The sequence below is a fragment of the Hippocampus bargibanti genome, linkage group LG12 (assembly GCF_051943395.1).
Source record: "Hippocampus bargibanti isolate YZ-2025 linkage group LG12, ASM5194339v1, whole genome shotgun sequence".
NCBI lineage: Eukaryota > Metazoa > Chordata > Actinopteri > Syngnathiformes > Syngnathidae > Hippocampus > Hippocampus bargibanti.
In genome coordinates this window covers 1,449,303-1,467,178 of record NC_142745.1, presented here as the reverse complement: position 1 = coordinate 1,467,178, position 17,876 = coordinate 1,449,303, and the positions used below count along the sequence as shown (strand labels likewise).

Here is a 17,876-nt window from a genome sequence, read left to right as displayed (position 1 = left end):
TACACGACAACATGCATGAAGTCGTAACAGAAGTCAAAAAGATAAACGAAAACGAACCCCCCCCCCCTCACCCCTCCAAAATAATCTGTAGAAATAACTATTCATGTTCATTCATTTGATTCAAAGGTGAAAGTGATTTAATTTGATGTCTTAAAGGATCACAATTGGCAAAGGATGAAATAGAACTTTACTGAGTCAAACTGCATTTTGTCTGTAGCGCATTTATATACACAGTCCAGTCCAAAGTTTTGTATTTACACGGTCGCAGACCCAGGCAGGGCCAATAAAAAGAAAAACAAACAAATCGCTGATTGGCGTCAGTTGGGAAAAAAGAAAAACAATCACAAAATGATTAAAAGCTCACAAAAAAATGATCACATGAAACTTTCTCGTTTTGTGTGAAAACGTGTCAAAAATATGGACGTCATTAGACAAATTCTCTCTATTTTTTTGGGCGGACAATTGGAATAAATCTGTCGTCCAATTTGAGCAAAAAATAGGTCGATTTGGGATTGCACATTGTGCAACCCCCCAAAAAAAAGCTTTTGTATGATGCTCAGCTTGTCCTAATGAAGAAAAAAAACGTTTCATGCAAGCGCAGCTGCTACGTGAGGCTTCACGACAAACAAAAGAAACAAAAACTTGCTGGATTTACTTCAGCGCGCACACACACACTCTCACACATTTTGTACATTTACAATATATAGATTTGTTTTCTTCTTCTTAATAACACTTTGGTTTAGTTTGGAACAAACTATTGTAAACAGTATGATACAGAAACGATGATGACTAAAAAAAGCTTCCATTGAATTTGACCTTGACTGTACATCATTTACAGGGTGGATCAGGTGCCCAATCGGGGGCGTCACCTGTCGCCGGCATTTTGTGCGACATCATGTCCGGCGTTGATTTATTTTGAAATGAGCCTGACTTGCTGTTGCCACGGCAACCTCAGACAGACAGGCGGTTGATTCGTTAGAAAGTGTCCAAATAAGCAAACAATTCTACGTCAGCGACCATATTACCTCTTTTAGGCCAAGCGCAAAGTCGCGTAAAGTCGGTATTTGAATTGCAAGAGTGTAACGTTGCACATAGCTATTATGATATCGCCGACATTTTGGGTAATCTGCGGGTGTGCAGAAAGATGTTTCAAAAGCAAATTGGCTTGCTGACTCCAGTACGTAAAAGAAAAGAAAAAAAAAACGATAGCTGCCTTGTCGACCAATCCCCAAGCGGCCCTCCGCAAGCCAATTATTGCTTACCATCAGCACGCGGGGAACTTCCTCCATTACACGGCGGCCATCTTGTCCTGCGGACTCCCGCCATCGTTGTTGTTCTTGTCATGGCTCCCGGGCGAAACGAGCGCAGCGGTCGTCCTGTCGGCGCTCTTGTTGACGGCGGAGGAGTCTCGGTCTGCCGGAGGCGGGTGGGCGGGGCCCGGCGAGGCCAAAGGGGGGGCACCGGCGGCAGGGGCGGAGCGCGAGGGCCGGTAAGACGCCGTTAGTTCAGCCAAACGCTCCGGCGTAGGAGCCCACTTGGCAAAGCCCGCCGCATTTTGGAGAAAAAGCACGGCCGTGCCGTGGACCGCCCGGTAGTACATCTCTTCCCTACATGCAAATAGGCACGCAAAATTCAGCCCTTCGAATCCCATTAAAAAAAAAAAAACATGGGAGGAATATCTTAAAGGACAACGTCACGGAACGGGATTGTCATCAACTCAAAAACAAGACTTCCTGAAGATTCAGCGCGAGTCTTAAAAGGTCAAATATAGCGCTGGAATCTTTGTAAAATACGCCCAGTAGAAGTCATTTATAATAATATAATAATACATTTCATTTCTAAGTGCCTTTCAACACTCTCAAGGTCACTTTAAAGTCACAGGATCAGTTTTTCTGCGGGTGAGCAGCGGCAGCCACATGCGCCAGCGTTCACTCAACCTGGAATAACTCAGATAGAATGTTAGCTAGCTAGCTAATAGCCAGTTCGATAGCGAATAGATAGCTAGTCAGCTAGCGAATAGATAGCCAGCTAGATAGCTAATAGCTAGCATATAGATAGAAAATAGACAGCCAACTAGGTAGCCAGCGAGATAGCTAGTTAGCAAATAGATATCGTTGAAGTGATTTTACAAATTATGGACACAACTTGTCCGGAGGCGTGCGTCGGTTGTCCTTTAAAGATGTTGTAGCAGAGGAAGCTCGTGTTGTGTACCTCTTGCAGATGTGCTGACTTCCGGATCGATATTCGTGTTCGTAGGCAGGCACGCTCATCTGGTGACGCAGGAAGCGACTTCCCTCCATGCGGCCGAGGGCCGGCGTGACGGGGTCTCGCCACTCGGGGATGAAGACAATGAAGGACAGAGGCTCGCTGGACTGCTCCAGAAGGTCCTGGGACGGACGACACGTTGATTAAAGGCAAGCAAATTGCTAAAATGCTGCTTTTTTTTTCCTTTTTACAGCTCATTGACAATCAAGTGAGTTGTGCGAGTGGATTTTATCCAAATCAAAACGAGGGTTATGGCAGTGTCTGAAATAACGTCTGCCTGGACACCCGGACCATGCAACTTTTACGTCGGGCGTACAACTTACAAAATGTCTCCGCCCGGGTGGCCGACAACTTTTTCAAGATTTTTTTTTCTTCAAATCAAACGTTTGCTTTATTCCGATTTCAAAATCTTCGTTCGGTTTGGAAATTTGGAAATTTCTCATTTTGGTTTTTCGTGCGCTAGGGTGCCAATAAAGTGCTGGTCAGGCCAACAACTTCTTCAAGGAAAAAAAAAATTCAAATCAAACGTTTGTTTTACTCAATAAAGCAAAAGCTACAGGCAAACCGCTACTAGCCACGTGGACTCCTCTTTCTAAGCGCCTTTCAAAACCTCGAAGTACACTTTACAGTCACGGTATAGTTCAAACCACGAAACAGGCTTCTGATTGGCTGCCGTGACGAGTATGCAAATAACTTTTGGCACGAGTTTTAGACACTAAAAATGCGAGAAAAAAGACCCCCCGCACAGTCACCTCAAAGTGTGTCACCATGGCGTCCATCAGCTCTTCGCAGAACGGCGGGTTGGCTTCAAACGAGCCGCTGACAGGACAGAAGGACAGGAAAGGGCTGCAAAAACACACACACGCGGATGTTACTACACGTTTGTCGTCACGCTAAGACGCGCGCATAGACGGCTACGTGCATCTCACCCTCGGGAGCCAAAGTAGCAGTCGGTGTCAGGGAAAGCGGAGCAGAACTGCTTGTAGTAGCAATTGAGCGGTGAGGCAAAACACTCAAAGGAAACCCCAAACTGCCGATTCAAAGCCTCAAACACAGACACCGGCAGCGCCCCCTGCAGTCCCGTACCTTCGTTGGCGCTGCTGCCGAACATCACCTGCGGACGCACCAAGGCGTCATCCGATCAACTTGACAGAAAAAGTGTCTGATTGGTGGGCAGGACATCAGCTGACCTGATATCGCTTGAGCAGGCACCAAACCCTCGACAGGAATTTCTCAAAACGAGAGTCATCGATGCAGCTGTATCTGTACAGCAGCTCCTGCACACACACACACACACACACACACACACACACATGGCATACAACATTAGTGCTGCAACTAACTAATCGATTAATCTATCGATTAGTCGATTGATTAATCAGGTGGATGGACATTCCGTGCCATCATTCAAAAGCAGGATATTTCGTCTGTGTAATCTCAGTCGTACAGGAGTGGTCCATCGATGAGAAGGTTTCTTCACCCGTCATCTGTACTTGACGGTGTCGGACGTTTTTATAATTAGTTCGCTGACGAAGCCTCTTGGATAAGAAGCGAAACGTCCGACACCTTCAAAGAAGTACAGATGACGGCTGAAGTAACCTTCGCATCAAAGCAGGATATTATTTTTTTTTATTGACATAAATAGCGAATGATTTCATCAGAAAATGGACAATGCTGATTATTTTCTAAGGTAGCAGATGAAAGTGTCCTATTTTGGATTGGATTTGCTTTTATTAGTCTCGCAGTTTGTGAACGTGAAATTTACATTTCACATTTGAAAATACATAATGATAAGTCTGCTTTCATAAAGCATGACTAATAACATTTTGAAATGATTTCCCGCGGACAAAGTGATTTTCCAATGTTTTAGTACGTTTCCTTAAGTGTTGTTGAAAACTGACCAGCTTGCTAAAGTGTCCTCTGTTGACTTTGACCATCTCCCCTCGGAATCGCAGACAGGCCACGTCGTTCTCAAAATGGAGTTCCACGCGCGGTAGCGGCGGCGACGCCCGCTCCAAACGTAACGGGTAACAGTACACCAGGCGGGACGAAGACGAGGACGGGGATGACGTGGATGCATCTGGAGACACAATAATAATAACAATAATAATAATAATAATAATCCATTTCATTTCAAAACTCTCAAGGTCACTTTACAAATACAGGATAACACATAATATCGGGGTGTCAAAGTCATGTTGATGCCGCAGGCCACATTGTAGTTATGGTTTTGTCTCGAGGGCCGTTATGAAGCCATTAGAATGTTTCATCCCCTCCACATATGACATATAGAGCGCACAAGAAAACTAGTTTTCAAATCTGAAGTCAATGATAATGACTGTTATTGTGGTTTACATTCAAAAATATGACATTTTGGTTAGGATTTTTAGTTTGATTTGCTTTCACGGGCCGAAAAAAATGATGTGGTGTGCCAGATTTGGCCCCCGGGGCTTGACTTTGACACCTGTGCATTTTATTATATAAATTGTGAAAATTGGATTAGCCTGTATTCGTCTCGCAGTGGCTAAATTTACATTACTTAGCAGGAAATTTAAGGTAGGAAGAGGAAAGAAAAAGATGAAGTAGAAAAACAAAATACAGGAGCTGCTGGAAAGGCAGCCACTCGGGAAATGTGTTGATTAAAGGACAACCGACACCATTTTGTTTTTGTTTCTTAACTGACATCAGAAAAACATTTGAAATCATCTAAAATACCCAAAACACGCAGGCTGATATTTTTGGTCAAACACAAGCTCCATTGGAAATGGGCTGATTTGTCCGCTGGGAATTTGTGTCAACTTACACCTTCTTTATGCGTGTTACCGTAATTGGCTGTGACTCACAATGATTCACCATGGCGTTATTGATGTAGTTTTCCATTCTAATTTCACCATCAACACAAAGTTTTCAGACCAAACAAAGTACTCAAAATGCATTGTGAGGCATTCCTTCCGTGACGTCACTTAGGGTATCGTCATCAACTCGAAAACAAGACTTCATGAATATTCAGTCTTAAAACGTAAAATATACGTTGGAATCTTTGTCAAACGCGCTCAGTAGAAGTCATTTGAAGTGATTTTACAAATGATGGACGCAACTTGTCCGGAGGTGTCGGTTGTCCCTTAAAGTAAGGACTGGATTTGTGTGCGCGCGAGCGAGTACCTGCGGGTGGGTCTTGCAGGAGGCTGAGGTGCGTGTGTCGAAGGCGCCTGCAGTACTCGGACGACAGTTGGTAGATCTTGGAGCAGATTCCTTCCACCGAGTCTTTGGCCACGGCCGTCACGTGAGGACCGCACTGCTGGCGCAGGTGCTCCAGACGATCCTGTGACAACAAATCCATATCGAGATATAGTGATTTCAACAACATGTCAGAATGTAGTATTTAAAATCACTTTGTGATAATACTCTGCATTAATATGAATGCTTTTCTATTCCTCATGATTGGTAAAAATCCAGACAAACTATCGGAATAAAAGTCAACTTGCCGGGTCCATACGCAAGGTTACTGCTAGCTAGCCTGCACACTGCTCATTAGATAGCACGCTTGCTTTCTGCTGCCTCTCACAGTAGTATATTAATGCTAACGTTAGCATGGGGTTTGTCATAGTGCCACTGACATTCGATGGTAACGTTTCATTGCAAATTAGAATCTATCAAATTAGAACCAAAAGAGAATCATTCGCTCCGTTTAACCAGATTTTTTTTTTTTTACTCGTCTGCTTATTCAAAAGGGGGCGTCGTTTACCTTTTTCGACATCAACGGTACCTCAATCAAGATCACCCAATCAAAATGGCGCTTTCTGCCAAACGGTGTCAGTATCATCCAATCAAAATGGCGCTTTCTGCCAAACGGTGTCAGTATCATCCAATCAAAATGGCGCTTTCCGCCAAACGGCGTCTGTATCATCCAATCAAAATGGCGCTTTCCGCCAAACGGCGTCTGTATCATCCAATCAAAATGGCGCTTTCCACCAACACAAGCCGAAAACGAAAAGGAGAATACATATTTAGTTATATTTTTGTCTGTTAGTTACATTTTGGTCTGAAAAAGTTGGAAATTGTCATCCCTGAAAATGATAAGTGCGAAAAAAAAAAGAGCTGCGAAAGACTTTGATAAAGGGGAGTAAAAAAAATAAAAATAAAAGAGTACATACCATGTAGTCCTCCTTGCTGGCCGAGTGGTCCTTACGTAACCAGCTCATGGTGTCTTCGGCGTTCCACTTAACCACCTTGCGGCTTTCCGGGCTGGCGTTCCTGTGGTGGAAATGCGTCGCGTGTTAGCGAGCGAGTGCGGCAACGCCAGGGTGGAAAAAGGCGTAACGCACCTGGAGTCGATCATCTTCTTGGCCGCTTCGGCGTACTTGAAGAGAAGCTTGCGGGCCTCCTCCTTGTATTTGATGCGAGACAGCCTGCCGCGCAACACAAAAGCCCCCCCGGGGTCATTTTGGACATTTGTCACGGACGGTCGTCGTCGTCGTCGTCGGAGCCACGTGGAGCAACCTGATGGGGATGTCGTTCATGACCTCTCTGAACATGGACGGCGAGATGACGGGTTCGCAGTCGCTGGGCAACAGGGGGTCTAAACCTTTGTCCAGGACCTTTCTCTCCAGCAGCCAGCGGTTAAACGACTCCCGAGGGGGGTCGATGCCTGCCGCCGCCGCGTACACAAACACACACACGTGTGGCGTTATCGGACTAAAAGGGCAAAGCAACGCCAGGGCGGTTTGTGATTGTGCCTACCTTCTCTCTGGTGACAGAGTTCGTGGTAGTGCTGCCTGAGTTTGGTGACCAGCTGAGCTCTCTGCAACTCGATCTCGGGGTGGGGGGGCAGGTCCTTGGCGGGAGGGTGTTCTCTGATCACGGCATTGGTCTGGATGTCTAGATCCCAGTAAACACTGGAAGACCATCGCAAAATAAACACACTCACTGTCAGACAATGTGCAAAAAAATGTGGCCACTCCAGTGCCAGGGTTTTTCTCATGTTCACTCAAATTGCTGGACCCACACAATATTCACTCTTAGCACTACATAAACATTCAATGCAACGTAAGACTCTCTTCTTGCATCAGAAAAATCGCAGGGATAATACTAGTGGGCCTCAATCTGCAGTACATTTGCACCTACCAGCTAGCAACCACTCATTTGACGACAATAAGGTTAAAATCTAAGCGAAAGAACATAGTGCTTTGAAAGGTGAGTCAAAGAAACTATTTTCATAAAACAGCGAAACCCTGCACTAAATCGCCATGGTGGGGTGAGGTTCAATTTGGATCGCTCCTACAACCGACTTAGTTATACTGATGAGGTGATACCAGATCAAATGGGGCAATCAGGCCAGTCGTAGACCCCACACTCAGGACAATAGAAGTAATCAGTGTAGCCGTCGGGAGTAGTCCTCTGCTCCCCCCCAACCTGAGAGCAGGGACCAATCATAGCAGTGTCTAGCACCGCCACGTCTGGACGGTAGGGATATATATCGGGCCAAAACTACCAGCAAAAGATTTTAGTTCGCTGACGAAGCCGCTTGGATAAGAAGCGAAATGTCCGACAACTTCAAAGAAGTCCAGATGACGGCTGAAGAAACCTTCTCATCAGGAAAAGAAAAAGAGTTAATTCCTAAGTTATATGAGTCTGGAGTTATACGACTTGGCAGCTGTACAAAAGGCAAATATTGCCCCCTTGTGGAACGGAAAACATTGTCAGAGGTGTGACCAGCGCAAAACTCTTACAAAATCGGGAATGGCGCTCCACGTGATGCTTTTTTATTCCCGGATAAATTCAGGAATGGCAATGAATGAGTTAATTTAAAAAAAAAAAATCAACCAGCATACATGGATCCATACTGCAAATATTGACATACACAATTAGTTGTCTTGTGCTCGGAGTACAAGACGAATACTTTTTGAGGTGGTATTCGGTGTCAAGGCTTTGAGGAGACCCGGCACCGACATTTTCACTTACACGGCCGGCCTATACGGGGCGGGGGCGGGGCTTGGTGTGGTAGGCGTGGTCGGCCCCCCGACCGCTGCACCTTGTTTGTCATCAGGGGGGGCGCTCCAGGGTTTGGCGCCGGGCGTGCTGGGCGAGATGGGTGTGGTGGGCTCAGCCTGAATGAGACACGCCCGTCGTGTCATAAGAGAACGCCCGTTGCGCTGATGGGTGGCGGGGAGAAAGAAAACGACCGCGCTTACCTTAGCCCGTTTCAGGCTGTTGGGGCCCGTCACCTGCTCCTCGGAGCTCCGCCTCTTCCTCTGGCCGTTGCCTAGGTTACCGTCAGCACCCTCTGCTGGAGCTGCATTCAGTCCTAAAGGATCCGACTGCAAACGGAGATCAAAAACATGCATGTTAGCTATCTGGCTCGCTTATTAGCTGGCTGGCTATCTAGCTAGCGATCTGGCTGGCTAGCTATTAGCCATGTATTAGCTAGCTAGCTTTCTATCTATCTATTTTGTAGTGTTTTTGTACTTCAGGTCATCACAAAGAGGGTACAGCAAGTCCTGAAGAATGAATGACTATCTGTGTCTTTGTGTTGTCATATTATTTGTTATTTTTGTTGTTTTTTTTCCCAAGATGGCGGCGCGTGAACACGCCGGCAAAATGGCGTTTTTGTGTTTATTATGTTTGTTAAAAGTCATTACATGTGCCTTGTATGCTGGGTCCGTGAGGACAGTCATTTCATCTGTGCTGTATGTCACGCCTAAACTGTGTCCTAAACTGCAGTTGTTATCAATTTTGCTCATATGCTAGCTATCTATTTGCTATCGATTAGCTATCTGGCTCACTTATTAGCTAGCTGGCTATCTAGCTAGCTATATTATTTGTTGTTCAGTTTTTTTTTACCTTTATGTTACTTCTGGGTTGAGTGAACGGTGGCGCGTGTGGCTGCCGCTGCTCACACGCAAAAAAAATATCATGTGACTGTAAAGTGTCCTTATGAGTTTTGAAAGGCGCTTATAAATGAAATGTATTATTATTATTATATGTTGAAACGCTCGCATTGAACAACAGGTTTCATGAAAATAAATTAGTGACCCAATGACAAGCAAAAGAAAGTTAATTTCATCCTATTTATTGATTTTTTTTTTTAAACCCCAGAGCATGCACTATTTCCCACTGGCTAGGGTTGACAAACTGCGCCTCGGCGACTCACAATGACGTCGTGCTGGCCCAAAACTGGCACCTCCCACAGGCTCTGGTTGGTGAACCTGTTGAAGTAGTACGGACGATTCTCCCGCCGAGACCAACACTTGGACCACCCCGCCTGGATCAACTCATCTGCGAGGAGACGGGTGGCAGACGGGTGAGACACTCATACGGGGAAACCAAACTGCTGAGACGTTGAGTGACAAGCAGATGTCAATTAGACAGCTGCGAGACAGACAAACAGCTGACAGTAAGAGACAGAATGAGGAAAGACGTGAGGTGGAAAGACGCAAAAAGACAGCTGAGTATGAGACAGCTAATAGAAAGGCACTGGTCAGAGAGACTGATAGTGGGAAAGGCATTGAGAGACAACTGAGAGAGAGAGACAGGTTGCGATAAAGAGATGCGAGACAGAGACAGACGAGCACCTGGCAGTTCAGGCGCTTTGGCGGTGGAAGGCGAGAGAGACGGGCCGTGGGAAGCAGCAGAGGCGCTGGGTGAATGCACAATGGCCGCCTCCCCCTTCAGCGATGCCTGGCTCTCGTTGGACATATTGGCTGTTCGTCACAAGCACATTGATCGACCTGAGGCCACAACGAAGACAACGCCGTCAAACTGATCCTGATGGCAGAGAAAAACAACAAAACAAAACAATGAGGGTTCGATCCTTATTAACTCATTCGCCGCCAGACAATGTGCAAAAATGTGTCCGCTCCAGTGCCAGGGTTTTTGTCATTATCACTCGTGTTGCCCGCAGAATATTGAGTTTTAGGACTACATGAACATTTCATGCAGCGTAAGAAACCTCAGAGTCTTTTCTTTCATCAGAAAAAAAGAGTCAATTTCTAAATTATATGGGTGTGGAGTTACATTGAAGTCACATTGGAGTGTACACGCACACAATCGGGTTCCAGGACTTTACTCGCAAGGCCCATTAAATAATAAAACATTAGTTTGTTTTTGTAGTAGTTTACAAATGACCTTATTATGTGTTTATCCAGTTAATGATGTAGAATAGTTAAAAAGTGCTTTTAAAAAGTTATTTTTTAGACTTGGAACAGATTAAAAGTTTTTACGTTGATTATAATGGAAAGTTATGTTTCGGGTTTTGAACGAATCGGTTCTCAAACAGGTTTCTGGAACAGATTAGGGTCGAAAACCGAGGTATCACAGCAAAGTGATGAAAGGAATTTAAGTAGAAAAAGCAGCCCGGTCCCAAACTCCATTTGCGGGAGATTCCAATCTCTGATTACCTCCCAAACCGAAATGGGAGCCCAAAAACCCCCAGATCTGTTTCAATTAATAATTTAGCATTTGATAGGAGGGGGGGGGGGTTATATATGATGATTCCAAAGGAGCTTGAGATGAGTTAAAAATGACGGTGTGGTATTATTTTTCATACGGGGCAACGAGGCTGAAAAGGGCTTCCAACCTACCTGAATGACGATCAATATTGGAGCTGTTCGTCTAAACGGTGGCCGTGCATTAATTGCTAAACATGAGTAAGTCATAGACGGATGTAATCTGGTCATTTTTCATTTTATGCAAATTATTTATTCTTTCTGCGTGGCCCGGGACCAAATGACCCGGGGTTGAGGACCTCGATATACAGTAAAGTCTCGTTATATCGATATGGGATATATCGATAGTCCCGGTTATATCTATACTATTTCTATGCACGCACGGAGAAAATTACATGCAAACAGGGTCGGATATATCGATAGTCCCGGTTATATCGATATTTTTTCGGACTCCCTTGGATATCGATATAACGAGACTTTACTGTAAGTACCAGGATACATGTTTTGTGTTTGCACTTTACACTTGTGTTTTTGACTTCTCGGAAGCCCACACTGTGACACCAAGACAAACAACGATTAACATTTTTTTTGACATTTTTACGGATGTAACCAGGAACTGAGCCATTGCCAATTTTAAATGTCAAGTTTTACAATAAAGCGGTGGGCATTGTAAATTTACATTCGTTCGTTAAATCGAATTAAGTCATCTTTGGTCGTTGTGGGGCCTGAACACGAAAAGAAACGGTCCGAAAAGAGACGGTCTGTTGTAGACTGCATGCTGTGCGCCTAACTCAGTTGCATTTAGCGATAGTATTTTGATTTGAACGCACGCGCGTGCGTGCCTGTGTTATGATACTGGGTCGCGTGAGTGCACGTTGGACTTTTGTGGCCTCCCGTTCATATGGAAAGGACGATATGTATGACAAGACGCGTCAAGGCGAAAGAAAACCCCGCCGTAAGCCGCTGGCCGAGTTCCGAGTGGCGGCGATAGCAGTAGCCGCACAGCAACGTCGCCTTACGAAGCGGGTAAGAACCACCGCAATTAAATACAATACAAAATGTACAGTCGCAACCGACGCCCCAGTGGACGTGCGGATTGCAAAGCCCGAGGAAAGGATTTCGCTCAATTGTTGTTTTCCTTGCCCAGCCACAGAAAGGAGCGCCATGGTTACACGCATGCGCAGTACCGGCGCCTGTAAGCCAAACAAGGAGGAGGAGAACGACGAGAAGGAGGGAAGCGAGCCAAACAGAAGAACGGCGAAAGGCGGGGAGGACGACAAAAAGCGCGGGCCGCCCGCCCGTCCGGATACTTGATTCTCCGCTCGCCGAGCGCGACGCACGCAGCTCTGGCGTGTCGACACAAATTGGGCCGGCTGCCATCTTGTCCGTCGGGAACCGCTGCCGTTTGGGCGCCACTTGTACTCAGACAAGATGGCGGACACGCCCCTGCCACAGTGCCGCGCGTCCTACGCACTGTTTCGAACTCTTACTGTCCACCGGGCGAACGCGCGAGCCCTTGGTGCGGCTCATTTCAAAGCCGGAAGGTTCCGACGCACTCTGGTGGCGTCGGAGCGGTTCCGGCACGCCGTTTTGCCTTACCTGGACTCTTCGAAGGGCTACGAGTCGCGGGCTCTGCCTGTCTTTTCGGGGTCCTCCGCTCCGCTCCCTCCCCGCCAGCTCAGACATCTTTACAGGGGAGAGAAAAGAGCGACTGCGCAAGCGCGCGCACTGCCGCGCTTCCGGGTCTCGTCTGTCACGCCTCAGCCGCCATGTTTGGCAGGTCGACGACGCGTCTGTTTTTACAAGACGCCGTCCGTGATCAAAAACCAGAATGACGTTTAGCTTTATGGGAATATTGTGTATTTCAAACAACACATTGTTTTTTTTCCAACAAGACAAAACATGAGAAAATGCCACATAGTTAATTAAAAGCCATGTTGTGCATTAGAATATTGATAGAAAAAAAAGGTTTACAAAAAAACTCCATGTATGATAGATGAAATGTTTCATATCATCCTGCATGTTTTGGGTATTTTAGATGCAATAAAACGTTTTTCTGATGTCAGTTAGGAAACAAAAAAGTGGTGTCGGTTGTCCTTTAAGGCGAGGAGTCAATGACGATCCAAAGTCATTTTTTCCTCTCAGAGGTCCAATTTAGCAAATGTTGATGCCGTTTCCAATCCTGCCCAAGTCAAGACACTTTAGATGCGACCACAAAACAAGTCTCTTCGTCACATCCCGCTCAACAAAAGACCGCACGCATTGGACCATAGCCGCTGCAGTGTTTGACAAAGGGGGAAACTCCATTTATTTACTCAAACGTCCAAGTTGACCGTCACCTTTGGCATGGTTGTGTCATGAGCGATAATGGGCGGAGTCAGAGGTGTCGTTGAAACACAAGGTCGATGGCAGCCTCTACGTCATCCAGCACGAAGGCGGGTTCCAGCAGGCCGGCTTCGGCACTCATATCCCGATGTCCGTGCAGGAAGACGTTCTCTCGGGTGGGCGCCAACGCCGGCTTGTACACACCCGTGCACACCTGTCGAGCAGTTTCAACGAATGCGAATCTTGGATTGTGATGGTGTGACGTGATTTGCTGTGTCGCTACCTACCAGGATGGATTGACAGCACGCGGTAGAAGATGCCGGCTCATCGGAGGGCCGGGCCACGGCCGGCCGGTTGGCCGTTCCTTGGGCCAGCAGCCTGGCAGGGGCGGGGGGAGCGCGCTGCTGCTGAGCCAGGTAGCGATTGAAAAGGTTGGCGCCATAAACGTCTGTCATGGGATTATCGCTGAAAAACATTTGGATGATTATGAAATTGGCACTTTCTTTCCATGAAAAGGTTTCTTCAGTCGTCATCTGTTTCGGCCCTATATATACTACCAGTAAGACTTTAGTGTGCTGACGAAGCTTCTCGGATGAGAAGCGAAACGTCCGACACCTTCAAATTTGTACAGATGACGGCTGAAGAAACCTTTTCATCGATGGACCACTCCTGTACCACCGAGAGCTTACACAGACGTGTCACTTTCTTTGACTTCTTTGTTATTCTTTCACGATCATTTTAATGAAGTAACTGGCTAACAACCAGTGCGCTGTTGTGCTTACCCGACGGCGTAGATGGTTTGAACCTTGCGGCGGCCATTGTGGCGCGTGAGCGCATGCTCGGCGAATCGGTAAGTGAGCAGGCTAGGCTTCCCCAGAAGAGCCCAGTAATTCAGCTCTCGTCCTGTCAACTTCTTGTACACTGACTCCAAGCACAGCAGGAACATGCCGTGACCAAAACTGTGAAGTAAATAAACATTTGTTTCCTCACAATTGTATGATGTCTGCAGTGTATTATTTACATGTTTCCAAGTATCCACATAAAAAAAAAAAAAACAGCTGAATAAATAACATGGAAAAAAAATCATACAATATTGCTAAAAATATAATATAGACAAAATGCTAAAAACTAGCATCTTGGGAAAATACTACTTCCCACATTTAGCCTACAAGTATGTTCAAACGACCAGATTTTGACAGTTGTCCCTGTACCAGGTCTTAATTCTAGCACAAATTAGGGCTTTTTTTGCTGTGCAATCTTTCTCACGCAGACGAATCTTGATTATTGACCATAAATTCTCAATCGGGTTCAAGTCCGGTGAATTGCCAGGCCAATCCATCACAATAATGTCCTTCTGTGTAAAGAAATCCGGCGTATTGTATCCATCTCGTTGAAGAAGAACTGATTTATAAACCAAAAACCCCTTATTTTTATACCCGACGGAAAGGGGATTAGGACATAGTAATCCATTAATTATCCAATCAGAGGCCTGGCAAACAAGTAATTAGGGAATGTGTTTGGTACCACCCTTATCGTGGCAAACATTGTTCTGAACTTTTCACGAACTTTAGAATGATTTAAACCAGCAAACAGTCGATATCACAGGGTGGTGCAATTAATTTGCACAAGGGTGTATGTTTGGATCTACTGACGGGTACGTTCAAACGTATTTTCTATATTTTTCTAATATTTTTTTGCTCTACGCTTCCGCATCAAGGCAATAACCTTGTGTCAATATTTCTCACCCGCTCAAAAAAAAATCTAATGACTGTAGAGTGTCCTTGAAAGTTTTGAAAGGCGCTTAGAAATTAAATGTATTATTATTATTATTGAATACACTACTGTCTTAATACTGTCCCCCAGTGGTCAAATACGGTACAGCACGCGACACTACGGTGTTTTCTTTGGTGACGTCAGGAATGTATACATGATTATAGCCTGTCAGTTTCGGTAAGATATTTTGCTTAGTTCAAATATATGTATTTTTTTTATTACCGCGGCGAGGGGGCCTCAGCCAACCACAGTAAGTCCATGTTGCAGGCCAGCACGGGCAGCTGGGTCGGTGACCAATCGTAAGCAGCTGACGGACGTCCATTGGTCAGCAACACATCCACGAGCAGCTGAAGATTGGTCTCCCAGCGTACCGGTTCGCCAAACAGCAGCACGGCTGACGAAAAAGTCCACGTGACACAAAGCAATACAGGATAAGAAACCACAATCGGTTTCAAATGAGCTCCAAGAGTCGCTCTTACCTTCAATTTGGGGAAACTTGTGCGCAACATTCGACTGCAAAACAAAAGAACCGATTTTGATTTCACGTTGTTGAAAGAAAAGGTGTTATAACACATTTTTGAGTGGGGCGGGGGGTGCCGCCATAAATGTCGATTCGGTTAGCAAAAAACTAATCGTCTCACAATGGAGAAATTCCATATTCACAGCAGCAAAGTTACGAAACTGCTGTAAAGGCAGCCATTTTTTTGCGGCGCCATCTTGAAGTCAACATAATATTAGCGAAAACCAATAACAGAGAATACGCTAGTCTGTATATGAACGATACATTTCAGGCGAATACTTTTAACTTTTCTTCGAACGTGTACCTTTTACTTCAAACCGGAAATCAACACCTTTATTTTGTAAATACAACACACTTTGTAGCTTCCTGTACAGTACACCGTCAGTGTAGTTTATACACGAACTACTGTATTTTATTCGCATTGATTTTTACTTTACATAAACCTGTGTTGTTTTCTACATTTTGTACGTGACAAAGAATTTAATTTTGCTAAACGTGACGCGTGTCGCGTAAATCAAGACACCGTCGTGTGTTGCGATGGAGGACGTACGGCTGCTTTGGGTTTCCTGTTGTGGTCCACCATGTCCAGCAGGGGGTGCTGTTCCCGTATCTGTTCAATGCTCACCACCTTCTTGAAACCCAAACTGACTCACGTTGGTCAAGGGCTGGCTCGTGGACAAAGTCGTGGGCGACTCGTAGTCCAACTGAGGCAAGGATACGTGTGCGCGATGTCCGTGATTGGTCCTTGTCCGGTTAGCAACACGCATTTGTCGTGGAAATTCGTTAACGCTTGCAGAGGACTGTAGGACAAAATCACTTGATCTGGACTAATCTGCGGACACAGGTGACAACCTTGGTCTAATCGCAACCCGGCGAAAACTCCACGCGCAATCGGACGTCACTCACCTGGACATCAAGCAACGATGAGAGCTGTTGCGCTTTGTGCTCGGGTCGACAACTTGCGGCATTGGTCAGGAAGACAACAGGCAACAGGAAGTCACCGCGGTGGTCAAGCAGTTTTCGCAAAGCTCGCCGAGCAGCCGGGATGACGGAGCCGCCGCGCAGCAGCACACCGTCCACATCCAGCAGAAGGCCGGCATCGCACCGCTGCTGTCGGCACATCACAGGGTAACACAGCTAGGCCAGGGGTGTCCAGCATACGGCCCGCGGGCCGGAAGCGGCCACAAGGAGGTTTCATCAGGCCCGCAGGATGATTTAAAAGTGGAAAAAATGCGCATACGACACGGAATTCGTATTTTTTTAACGAGGCGCAATACAACGATTGTCCACTAGAGGGCAGAGTGGTGCTGTTTTGATCAACAGAAGAAAACAGGTCTAGTCAATTTCCTTTTGATTAAAACGTCTCATCTTCCCTTGACTGACAAGTGAAATTCAAGGCGACATTTCACAGTAGTAACACTCAACTTTTGAAACATTTCAATCACATTACCGACCAACCGAAGATTATTACCGGGGTATAAACGTCAAAGAAGTTGTAAGACCCGTCCAGTCAGGCTTCGATACTCATTCCCAAATTCCAACTACAAATATTTCATTCACGTTGTCATGACAAAAAGTCACTAACCTGCAGAGTGTTGGTGCAGCGCGTCATGGTTCTGAGCGCCGACTTCAGGCGAGCGCACCACATGACGTCGTTGATGATGAAGACGACAATTCGCCGCCGTCGCTCTTCTTAAAGAATTTCCTGTTGTGTGACATAATCACCGGGAGGTGGGCGGGGCTACCACACGTCAGTCAGCCTATCGGAGCCACGCGAACCCTTGGCAGGATGATCGGGTCGCTTTGTTCATTCTAACATTGTTGCCTTCCACTTTTCATCCAATCAGATTGCAGCGTCTGTGTGTTACCATGTCAACGTCGTGGGCACATTCCTCATTTTGTGTCTTACACACACACACAGTCACTCACTTTCTAATACGCATCGATGAAAAGGTTTCTTCAGCCGTCATCTGTACTTCTTTGAAGGTGTCGGACGTTTCGCTTCTTATCCAAGAAGCTTCGTCAGCTAACTAAAATATTTTGCTGGTAGTTTCGGGCCCTATATATATATATCCCTACTGTCCAGACGTGGCGGTTCCAGACTCCGCTATGATTGGTCCCTGCTCTCAGAGGACTACTCCCTGCGGCTACACTGATTACTTCGATCGTCCTGCCTGAGTATGTGGTCTACGACTAGCCTGATTGCTCCATTTGTTCCGGTATCACCTCATCGGCATAACTAAGCCTATGTTGCCTAAGAAGTCGGTTGTAGGAACGATCCAAATTGAACCTTACCCCACCGTGGCGATTTAGTGAAGGGTTTTGCTATTTTATGAACTCCCCTTTCAAACTATTTATTTTCTTATGCGAAGATTTTAATCTCATTGTCGTCAACGATGGACCACTCCTGTACGACTGAGAGCTTCCACAGATGTTTCTGATACACACACTTTAGCATGTACCTCCTGCTACAGGCTAAAAGCTAACGTGACAAATAGCTTCAAAAGCTAAGCATAGCACAGCAAAGCACACGGCTTTTGTCCGCTGTC

At 45.9% G+C, this 17,876-nt stretch overlaps 2 protein-coding genes across 5 annotated transcripts; both read right to left on the bottom strand.

Annotated features, from left to right (window-relative positions):
* Positions 1–110: 110 nt before the first annotated feature.
* pcif1 (phosphorylated CTD interacting factor 1) lies at positions 111–12,411 on the bottom strand. Of its 3 annotated transcripts, XM_089009987.1 has the most exons (16): positions 12,309–12,411; positions 9,837–10,029; positions 9,416–9,540; positions 8,457–8,582; positions 8,227–8,372; positions 7,006–7,160; positions 6,766–6,913; positions 6,591–6,674; positions 6,420–6,519; positions 5,428–5,587; positions 4,167–4,345; positions 3,456–3,542; positions 3,195–3,379; positions 3,018–3,111; positions 2,212–2,387; positions 111–1,607 (listed from the first exon to the last, which is right to left on the bottom strand). In XM_089009987.1, exons 2-16 carry the CDS (start codon positions 9,958–9,960, stop codon positions 1,289–1,291), a joined length of 2,208 nt encoding a protein of 735 aa, XP_088866113.1. In that variant the 5' UTR covers positions 9,961–10,029; positions 12,309–12,411; the 3' UTR covers positions 111–1,288. The 3 variants fall into 3 exon arrangements, with proteins under 3 accessions (XP_088866113.1, XP_088866111.1, XP_088866112.1); XM_089009985.1 differs by having other exon boundaries at positions 8,227–8,582; XM_089009986.1 differs by lacking the exon at positions 12,309–12,411 and adding an exon at positions 11,897–12,035 and having other exon boundaries at positions 8,227–8,582.
* A 673-nt stretch (positions 12,412–13,084) lies between these two features.
* Positions 13,085–17,503, bottom strand: LOC148889891 (haloacid dehalogenase-like hydrolase domain-containing 5). 2 transcript variants are annotated; one of them, XM_089009989.1, is made up of 9 exons: positions 16,913–17,503; positions 16,234–16,437; positions 16,047–16,159; positions 15,878–15,971; positions 15,287–15,320; positions 15,030–15,201; positions 13,817–13,993; positions 13,322–13,499; positions 13,085–13,248 (listed from the first exon to the last, which is right to left on the bottom strand). In XM_089009989.1, exons 1-9 carry the CDS (start codon positions 16,973–16,975, stop codon positions 13,087–13,089), a joined length of 1,197 nt encoding a protein of 398 aa, XP_088866115.1. In that variant the 5' UTR covers positions 16,976–17,503; the 3' UTR covers positions 13,085–13,086. The 2 variants fall into 2 exon arrangements, with proteins under 2 accessions (XP_088866115.1, XP_088866116.1); XM_089009990.1 differs by having other exon boundaries at positions 16,234–16,434.
* Between the last annotated feature and the right edge of the window lie 373 nt (positions 17,504–17,876).